The sequence below is a fragment of the Sycon ciliatum genome, chromosome 5, assembly GCF_964019385.1.
Source record: "Sycon ciliatum chromosome 5, ocSycCili1.1, whole genome shotgun sequence".
NCBI lineage: Eukaryota > Metazoa > Porifera > Calcarea > Leucosolenida > Sycettidae > Sycon > Sycon ciliatum.
In genome coordinates, this window is record NC_088647.1 from 30,211,679 (window position 1) to 30,222,388 (window position 10,710).

The 10,710-nt window shown below is 47.1% G+C and overlaps 1 protein-coding gene across 1 annotated transcript; it reads left to right on the forward strand.

Annotated features, from left to right (window-relative positions):
- Nucleotides 1-1,479: 1,479 nt before the first annotated feature.
- LOC135818287 (acidic leucine-rich nuclear phosphoprotein 32 family member A-like) lies at nucleotides 1,480-7,992 on the forward strand. The gene is made up of 8 exons (XM_065331639.1): nucleotides 1,480-1,658; nucleotides 1,869-2,012; nucleotides 2,194-2,313; nucleotides 3,398-3,519; nucleotides 3,951-4,012; nucleotides 4,190-4,426; nucleotides 5,432-5,586; nucleotides 6,735-7,992. The coding sequence occupies exons 1-8, from the start codon at nucleotides 1,611-1,613 to the stop codon at nucleotides 6,912-6,914; spliced, it is 1,068 nt and encodes a 355-aa protein (XP_065187711.1). The 5' UTR covers nucleotides 1,480-1,610; the 3' UTR covers nucleotides 6,915-7,992.
- The last annotated feature ends 2,718 nt before the right edge of the window (nucleotides 7,993-10,710 follow it).

A 10,710-nucleotide genomic window follows, 5' to 3' on the forward strand; every position in this document is an offset into this window, starting at 1 on the left:
ATATGCGGATAATGCCGGCAGAAAAATTGGCAGAATTCGGTACTTTTTCTGGTAAGTTTCATGCATGTTTGGTATGTGGATAAAGAAATGGAACAGAATTCGAGGAATTGCCCGCCATAAGGTTTGTATGATTCTGCCAATTTCACTGCTTTTCGAGCAGAATCTGCCACCTTTTCGAGCATTATCCGCACACCCTACCCCACATTGAGTGAGTAATAGCAAGAAGGTACAAGAGAAGGGCTAGAGAGAAAAGGGAAACCAAGGAGGAGTCCAGGTGGAAAAGTAAAAGTAAAGATAAGAACGTTGAAAGGATCGGCCACACAATCACGTGACCTCCTCTAGCTTTGCGTCGTCTCATCCAGGGAGTAGTACAATATTGTACTGCTCCCTGGTCTCAACCACCCCTCCCGATGGCGACGAGGCTGCTCCTCTATTTCCAGTTGCCACCTGTTTTCCTTTTTTTGCTGGCTACTACCCATGCTAGTCAATGGGTGTGTTACCATGGTTACAAGAGTACATACACTGTAGCATAGGGGGGGGGGGGGGGGGGTATGTACTCTTGGTGTGTTATCGATATCATAGGCTCTGTTTTCATTCCCTTTCCATTTTCTGTGAACTACTATTACTAGTGCACGACTTGTACGTGTACCGGTATACTGGCATGGATGAAGCTAGTGAGCTTCTCTATTTTACTGCTCCCTGGTATGAATACATTAGTTATGAACCGTATGCATTGGGGTCGTAGCCCAGTCCCTCTGTGTTCTTGTGTGTGTGTGTGGGGGGGGGGGGGGAGAGAGAGACTGAGTAACCGTTTCCGGTCCGGCGGATCCCCTATTTCGCACTTGAGAGTTGGAATTATGTGGTCGTAAGCTGCGTGCTGGTGTCTGTCGAGTTTCCTCCTTCATTTTCATTCCTGCCTGTGTGGTTGTGTCAGGGAGCAGTGAGCATCAGGGAGTCCTAACATATTTTACGACTCCCTGACAAGCATGCTACTGGTACTTCCACTCCCTGGCAGGAGTCCATAAACTGTTTACAATGCACTCTTGCTTTCTTTATGTACAGTCATGTAATTGTTACATGATGACTGTACACTTAGTCTGTACAGTCAGTACAGCAGTACAGGCATCATGACTGCATAGGGCCGTGATAGGACCAGGCCTGCAGGACTGTCTGGACCAGGGAGCAGTACTCCCTGCCCCTGGCCTGGACCTGGTCTGGACTGGCAGTCTGGCACCGTGGCACGACCCATGTCGTTGATAGCGACTTGTCGTAGATCTACCTCTGCCTGGCCTGGGTAGCTGGTACACTGTACATGGTGTTGTCATCTTTGCATACGTCACACATGACAGTTGACACGATATCTATTCATCACAAAAAATTGATCTCAATGTGACGTCACCAGCTACGAAATCTCGCGCGCAATCTGTTTTTCAGTCTGTGTATGCATGCACATGATGCAGAGCTTGACCGACTCGGTCTGAAAGCCGTGGTGTGACTGTGAGTGAAGGGCGAATGTGAGCTGCGCGCCGCCAAGGAAGAAAATCTTTCCAAGCGTTGTCGTTATCCCTTTAGACTGTCTTGGTGAGCCCGGCATGTGCTGTTGATGAACTATGGAGAAGAGAATTGATCTCGAGAAGCGAGGTCTGCCTAACAAGGAGGTAAATACATTGGGCCTAATTGTTAGTGTTATTTGGAATGTTGATTTCGTGTATATTTACCTGAATACACACATTTGTTGGGAAATATGAATACTGTTGTACAATGCCATTGTTCAAGTATTCTAAATTCTCTGTGGAGTACCTGCATTTTCTCTTATCGTATGAGCAGCATTGTCCTTCCTGTTTGCGTGATTCCTGTCTAAATTGCAGATTGTTGAACTAAATCTTGACAACTGTCGTTCTACGACAATCCAAGGGCTCACAGATGATTTCGTCAATCTACAAACGCTGTCTATGATAAATGTTGGCCTCACCACTCTCAGAGGCTTCCCTAAGCTGCCAAACCTAAAGAAGGTAGGTCCCTATGCAGTCTTGATTTCTGCATTCGCACTCGGTACGGAGCATTGACGGCAAACCGGCCTCTCTCTTCTTCCTGTACTCGCGAGTTCACGCTGACTTTTTTTCCCCTTTGCCGTATGAATGCGTGTGCATGTGTGGGTTGTTGGGTACGCTCGTGTGCATGTATCCCCTGCAGCTGGAGCTCAGCGACAACAGGATATCATCTGGGCTGAACGCATTAGTTGGTTGCCAAAGACTCTCGAGTTTGAATTTAAGTGGAACGAAAATCAAGGACCTGGAGGCCCTCGAACCTCTGGTAAGTAAAACGTGGTTCCCCGATTGAGAAACGAGTTTCAGCGGCGTGACTGTGTTGAAAACCACTCGCGTTGTTTAGGCTGTGCAGGTGTCCTCTCTAGCTAGCTGAGGGGAGCAGTGGGCATTGTGGAAACTGGGAGTTGGTCGTGAATCATGAATGAAGTTCCTGACACCGACTTCTTCTCTGTACATAGCTGCTCCGCTCGATGCGTACAAACGAACTCTTGCACGTGGCTCGGTGAACTGAACCGAGTGAGTGCTGTGGGTGTCATCGGAGGTGTTCTCCAGCGATTGCGCAGTGGATTTCATTGTTTCGTTGGACCTTGCACAGGCTCATTGTGGTTTCTCGTCGTGCTCGATCTCTTTTTCCCAGTTTTGCCTCGATCCTCTGAAGAATAGCGTTTGTGTTGCAGAGTGTTTCGTTGTGTAGTTTGTTGTGATGCAGTATTGCGTAATGTCGCGAAGGGACAGATGTAGTGTGTGTACAAACCGTTCAGCTTCCTGTACCCACATTATAATAAGAATTCCTATGGCAGGTAATCATCAGTACCCTCTTTTTGCCATCTGGCGTGCACACAGTAGAGTCTCCTGCCGCATACTAGTAGCTGTACACTGCCGAGATTGGCAACGAATTTACGTATCACCGTAGCAGGTACAGGGAAGAGGATAATGGGGGGGGGGGGGGGGGGGGTATTCACAACAATTTCGCACGTGTCATGACAAGGCCGCCGGAACCGGTCCGTTTGGTCAGGTTATTACCCCACCAACATTTTGGCCACCAACACATGTTAACGACAACGGAGGCCATGCGTACCCACCATATCATGCACAACTTCTGAAATGCACTGAAACTACCGGACCAATCAAAAACTTTTTCCGGCGGTCCTGCATGATCAGTGAAACAATAGCAATTCTGCGATTGTGCCGTGCGTAAGAGGTGCCTTGTATGGCGTGTCATCAGGTGCACTGGCTTGTACTGTAGTTGTCGCTCATACAAAAATGATGATGTCATGATGACATCATTCGTATATGCAGTGGGTGAACTGGATATCATTGCTTTCATTCTCTGTGCTTGTTTCCTGCAGAAAGATTTCCCGCAACTCAAAAGCTTAGATTTATTTAATTGTGAAGTAACGAATGTAGAGAACTACCGTGAGGAGGTATTCCGCCTCCTGCCCACGCTCCGTTATCTAGATGGTTACGATCGGTAAGTTACATTCCTTACCTTTCGTTTCATGCTCAATGTAACGTGAACTTGTGCCAGCTGTGCTACACTCAATCTGCTTATAATAGTATACCGTCTGCATGGCTCTTCGTGCCGGTGACGTGTTGTTCAAGTTCCAAGGGCCTGTTGTGATGGCCTTGTGCGTTTGGGAGAGCCTCATGGGTAGAGAAATCTAGAGCTGTGCTCCTTTCAAAGGCTTTGTTTTGTTGCGTTTCACCTGGTGCTATGCCGTTGGCATCTTGCCGGTTTTAATAGCTTCAGAGATGGTACACGTTGTGCTGTGTTCTGAAGCTGGGATGCTTCTGGGATACATGAGCGTGCGATAAACCTCGTTCCCTGGGTTCAGAATGCAAAACAAGTCAAATACATGAGAACTGGACTGTGTGTTCACTGCCATGTGCTTTGTTGTGCAGAAATGAGAAAGAAGCAGATTCCACAGAGTCGTCAGATTACGACGAGGAGGACGAGGAAGATGGTCAGTTCTTTGTGCAGTGCTGCGTGCTGGTTTTTGTGGAGATGTTTGCGGGTGCAAGTTATTTCGTTATGATTGCACGTGATTCTCAGGTCAGGTTATTTTTCCTGAATCTCTCCCACTACTAGAGGTCACCCATATGACCAGCTTGTGCATGCGTGTGTGTGCTTTCCGTTGCAGGTAGTGAGAATGGGTATGACGAGAAGGCCGGTGGGGGATCGTCGGATGAAGAAGACGAGGACGATGATGACGATGAAGACGAGGACAGCGACGACGATGTGGACGGTGGTGAGGACTCGGACGATGCCACTGCTGCGGCGCCGGGTTATGAGAATGTAGAGGGCGACGATGGTGATGGTGATGACGAGGATGAGGAGGAGGACGACGAAGACGACGAGTCCGTCAGCAGTGGAGAAGGTAGGGATGGTTGAGTTTAATTAATTTGGCCATGGTGCGCCGGTGACTTGTGATGTCATCGTCTGGAGTCTGTTGTGCTTAGTGCATCTGGTGGCAACTTCCCAAGGGAAAGGTAGTCGCTCAGTAACTCGACGCTCGTTTCGAGAGTGTGCTACAGTCACCCACGGCAACGTGCTGTGGTCTCTAGGTGCGGTATCTGCCGGTGGGGGGGGGGGGGGGGGGGCTACGCATTATATGGTTACCTTTATCTATGCACCCTACAAGTAGAGGACGCACAGTAGCTGAGTTTATAACGCAGGAGTAGCCGAGTTGTCTCCACGTTAACCGGCCTTACTACTACTAGTGCCATAAGAGTTGAATCTCTAGGACAGTACTAGAGAAACAGAAGACGCGTGTGTGATGGCAGGGTCGTTAAACTTTGTGCCGTCAAGTGGGAATTTGTGCAAATCGTTAAACTCTTCACATTTTCAACTCTTGCGGTATTGCTTTCGTAAGACGTAGAAGCCGGTGAAATTCTCTACTTAGAAAAGCAATTTGGGACGAATGTTACTAAGGTTCAAAATACTCCCAAGCGAACAATATCAAAGTGTGGGGGGGGGGGCATAGTACCTCCAGGAAATCGGTGCCGCCGTGCAGTTGGTTATACAGTACTACTGCAAAACATGTTATTTTCGGTGTACTGTAATTTCGCTGATTTCGGTAGAGAAGACGAGCACCTAAATTAAAATTACACCTAAAAGGCACTAGAGTATGCACTGTATGTGATGGGAAAGCTGGTCACCTAATTCTACAATGCGGCTGCGACCTGGTAGGTCTCTGGCACCGAAATTGTAATGCACCTAAAATTGCATGTTTTACAGTACCTTCGATCAAGTAGTAGGACTAGAGCTGTGCTATTCAGTAGCTGCTCTGATGTATAATACCACGGTTAGAATGCACTGCTCGAATGCACCTGTTGTGGCTTTTAAATGCCGTTAATTTTGTCCACTTTATATTCTACTCTAGATGAGGATGAGAGTGACGCCGATGGTGCTGCTAAGTTAGCGGCGGCAGCTGCTGCTGCGAATCCCGCCGCTGCGGACGACTCAGACGAGGATGAGGACGATGACAGCGGTGACGATGACGAAGTCGGTTTGGACTACCTCAATCGGCAAGACTTGGTAAGCAAAGTAGAGGGTAGGCATACTGACCAACCACCGAAACCTCAATCCCTTGACAAGACATGCAGAATCCCTGGATGGCACGAAAAACAAGTGAAAAAGAGCTTTTCCTGCCAAAAAAACCTTCGACTCTGCAGATCTGCGTACAGCACAGTTCGACCCTGCAGTGCAGTTCGATAAGTTGGCGTCCGCCTGTCACTTTGTCAGTGCAGATCTTGCAGGCTAGGCTGGTCAGGTCTTGAAAGTGCCGTGCACAGTTCGAAGTGGGAATGGGCCCCTTATATATTTTGCAAAAACCGGGACATTCGGGGCGAATCCATGGAGTTTTCAGGGAAATCCTGTATCAGACAAAACTGTGACTTTTCCGGGAGTTTGCTTGAAATCCCGGGACATTCGGGAGTAGGGTTGATTTCCGGGAGTTTCCCGGGAAAACCGGGAGGGTTGACCAGTATGCACCATGTATGACCAGGGGCGTAGCTTGTCCCCATTTTTAGGGGGGGGGGTGCACGGCCGCATATGTGTAGGATGGCTGGTGTATGTCATTCATAGTCATGCGAATGCTGACCCTACGTCGGAATGTTAAGGGGTGCACGTGCCTGATGACCAGCCCATTCCAGTTGTGATCATGGACAGTAACCTTGTAACTTGTAAGCCTGAGCACTGCTTCATCACAAGAATCATCAAGAGCGTACAACTGCGATTGTTTTGGCCCTTGGTGGAATTTTTTTGTTGACTTCACCTTTTCTGGGGGTCATGAGTCATCCCATGCAAGGCATGTACTGCGAGTCTGAAGTTGAATTCGGCAGGGTTTCACAAAACTTGGACTACGCGTACGGTGAAAAGTTACAGAAATGGGAGAACAAGTTTTAAATAATTCGTTTTGAAAGCAGCAAAAAATCAAACTCGCGCTGAAAGTCGTCTTCCAACGCATTCTTTGCACTTGCTTTGTACGACATGCGTCATAGGTTCTGAAATGGTGACGTCAACAAAACCAAAAATTCCGCTGTGGACCATACCATGTACGAGCTACTGCGAAGTTGCACACTCTTGCGTGTGTACTCTTGAGTTCACGGTACGGGACTCCTGTTGGCTCCAAGGCAAAAGGATTTATTGATTCGCTCCGTCTTATTTGCGATTGATATCTTTAGGATGACGACGATGAGGATGAAGGCGACGACTTTGTCCCTGGTGAGGAGGAAGATGACGACGATGATGAGATCGACGAGGAGGAGGAAGAAGAGGGTGCAACCTTCTCAGCCACAAAGCGGCCGGCAGGCGAAGATGATGATGACGACGACGATGTTGCACCGCCCGCAAAGAGGCGGTGAAGGTTATCGATTGGACTTCACCTTACGTCACCAACAATCTCTCTCTTTCTCTCTCTTTCATCCCTGACTCGAGTTCCATGTCTCCTGGGATTCGCTCCAGGCGAGTGTGATGTTGAAATGGCATGCATCGCGAGCGCCACCGCCGCCCACTTGATGATTTTCCTCGAATAGAGCAGCTACCTGCTCTTCCCCCACCCCTCACCCCGATGCTGTACAGCCATGGCCGGAGCTCCGGGGTCTCGAATGATAACTTTCTCTCTCTGTGTGTGTCCGCTGTCTTTGTCGTTCGTAGCAACTACTGTTGTGCTTGCTGGTGTTGTACAATGTGTGATGGCTGACTGACAGCTTACCTTTTACGTACTGAACGTTTGAATGCCAGTGTTGACGTTATGCTTTTTAGCTGGCCGAAAAATAATTCCCCTGGCATGAAAAAAGGCTGTGGTCTTTCCCTCACCCACGCCCGCATTTATAGCAGTATGTATGGTCTATCGGGGCCGACCGTTTTGTATGCTTTCTTCCATTTTTTTTAGTTGTGCTTTGTTTAGGTTGCAATCAGTGGTGCCCCTATACTGATGATGCGTTGTGATACTTTGCTTCGCCGCCAGTTCTCTCTCGCTCCCCCTTTCCGCTTCTGTCCCTCCTAGGCAATGTCTTTGATTATCTCCTCCCGTGGCGCTGTGCTTATGTTGCCGTTGGCGCGCGCCGCCGCCGTCTTTTTGCTTGTTGAGTCAATCTCAAAGAAACGGCCTGCTACTGTATGCCTCCCAGTCCCCAGTGTTACGTAGTTTAGTAGTAGCAGATCGCTCTTGGCTGCGTTGCACTTCCGCTCCTTCACGTCTCTTCTGCTTTCAAGCGTTTTGACCTTTTTTCCGTTTGTGATTGTTTTTCACCGTCATTCATGATCATTTTATGGCCTCATCCTCAAATGCATTTTATGGAATATTTGTAGCTGTGTAGTGATGTTCAACCTCATATCAATCTTCATACAAGTACATATAAACCGCTAGTGGTATCAGCTGCTGCCGATACAGCTTGAACACAAACGCGGTCGGTGATGTAATAACAAGCAAGAAACTAGCTTCCTCGTGGTTCCTGCTAACTGGGCTTGGTGTTCGTGTGACGCATGGACACTTCACGTGCATGTGTTTGTGCCTGCGCACCATGACCTGTCTCCGTGAATTGTGCAGATTGCAGCTAAGCCGTTGCTACCGTGATAACGCACATATAAGCTCATGGCCTTATAAGTGAATTTTTGCTACGAATCCAATTTTCAAAAATGGAATTTGGAATTTCTTTCACCTAAACGCGCACGCGCGATCAGAGTTTGTTTGCCAGAGTACAGTGCGTATCGGTTATAGTGTGGTCGTATACAAGAATATACTGCTTACAAGAATGAACACTCATTTTTTCATTATCATAACACATATTTTATGTGTATATTTATTCTTACAAGCAGTATTATCGCATAGTAGAATATATCGGCCCTAAGAATGGATTTTGTGTAGCAAAATATGCCAGATTAGTGCAAAGTGTATCGCCTGTAGTAATAGCATCTGTGCTCTGTGCATACTCAATACAATAATATTCAACACAAAAAGAGAGTTATGTCCAAGGGAGCATTGGAGAATCACTTTTTCTGTCCAGTCGGACTCTTTCTTCGGACTTCTCTCGTATCCGCTGCTCGGCAGTCACCTAGCACGACCGCGAGTCTGATTGATCCGTGTACCAAACGTGCGTGCATATGATATGTCACACGTGATTTATCGTGTGTAAGAAATATCGGCAATAAGAATCAAATGTCGTTTTTCAAACACCCACGCTATAACCGATACCTACTGTATTTGTGTTTGACTAGGTCTTCTAGTGTCAGCTTCATGGTTCCTGTATGCTGTTTGCAGACTTTTATCCGTGATTGTGTCAAATGAGAATTTTGGTAGTGCTTCGCCTATAAGAGCATGCGCTTATAAGTGAGAGTGTGCTTATATCCACATACAGGCACATGCGCCTATACGTGCGTTACTACGGTAAAACTTGAACTAGTGTTGAAACGAATAATCGAATAGTCGTAGGAATTATCAGAAATCGAAAAAAAAGAAAAGAAAAAAAGATCTATGCTCAGTGCTGACCCTACTGATATTTGCACTGCGTAGATCTGCTCGCAGTATTTCTTCTCAATCTCTTCTCTAAGTTTTAATCACCTATCGGTATCTAGTAATACTTCTGTTCTTTCCATACGAGGGAAACATGGATGCAGTGAAGATCCAATTACGCTCGACCAAGACCCGATGCGATATGCAGAGCTGGATCAGGCGTTGCACACTCTGCATCTGGGGGTTATGTACTCTTGGCGGTACATGTTAACCGGTTTTGCACCTCCACATAACAAAACCCGCTAATCAGCAAAAAATATATAAAAAAACTACTTAAAAGTGCTGAAAAAGTGTTGAAAAATGCCATCATGCGTACGATAGAATATAGATTATTCGTTCGATGGAGGGCGAAATTATTCGATAGATTATTCGTTCGAAGAATCCGTGTTCGGTTTAAACACTAACTTGAACGCATGACTTTTCAGAGTCATCTTGCTATTCATGTTGGCCCAGAAGTGCAAAATTTACGGTAATATGATTGGCTTGGGATGAGTTTTGGTGTGGTTGCGCCAAAAGTCATAACTCTGGGCTTTGATGCACAGGATATTTTCATGCCTATTTTCCCTACTTTCGGTCTTTGACCACATGCTGGTGAGCTGATCTACTCACCTCCCACCACTTTAGGAGCTGCACCTGCGCCTTGATCCTTGAAGGGTGATGGTGTTCCTACGGATGCGGAAAACTCGGCCTCTATATAGATAAACCGAGTCACACGCAAACCGTGAATTTTTTTCCCTACAAAAATAGGAGCAGTATACTATAGCATGTAACAGTTATTTGCTGTTTTGTTTGGCCTTTTATTTTTCTGTAGAATCCGGGGGGGGGGGGCATTCACGTGGTCCAGCTGGCATGGATACTGCCATAGCAAGTGCTGCTTGGTATGGGTCATTGTGTGAAAGGAGCCATGCTTGTTTCAAGGACAGTAGAGTCGTGCGCCCAATTTCCCCAAGAACATTGTTTCCAAGGGGGTTAGCCTGGGACGTTCTTATTTTTCAGCAATCTGGCGGCGTTCTTGTACAAGTACAAGTTATAGCACGTTCTTAGAAACCGTGCGTACTGGATCGTGCATGTGTATCCCTCAAGCGTTAGTGTTTCAGGCTGGACGTTCCTGGGCTCCACGTTCTCCAGCACGCGACTCCACTGTAGTCGTAGGCCAGGCCATTATACATGTACATCTCTTGTAATGGGCATCATTGAGATTGAAGATGGTCATGTATTACAATCACGTGTAGTCTTCGGGATACCATGCTCAAGCCAAGGTTCAAGTGTTGATTCCGCAGTCAAGCATGCAAGATTCATCATCTGGACATTTATCAGTCATGCATGGCCTGACCGAACAAACCAGTTTTCGCCAGACGTCTGCCTGGTGCAGCTGTATACGCAACTGCGACGTTAGAGTAGAGACCACTATTATCTGGTTATCACTGCAGTATTTGGATATGCATGTGAGGATGATTTGAACTATCAGAATTGTGTGGATTATCAACAGAAAATCATAGAGCTACATGATTGTATAGAGAGGCTGCTCAATGAAATCCAATCAAGCCAGTCATTGGAACTTGGGGTGCTGTTCTGCCCCAAACCTGCGAGCACTGCAACTTTCACTCGCACAGCCGTGAAGCCGACTCATGATATACACTTGATCA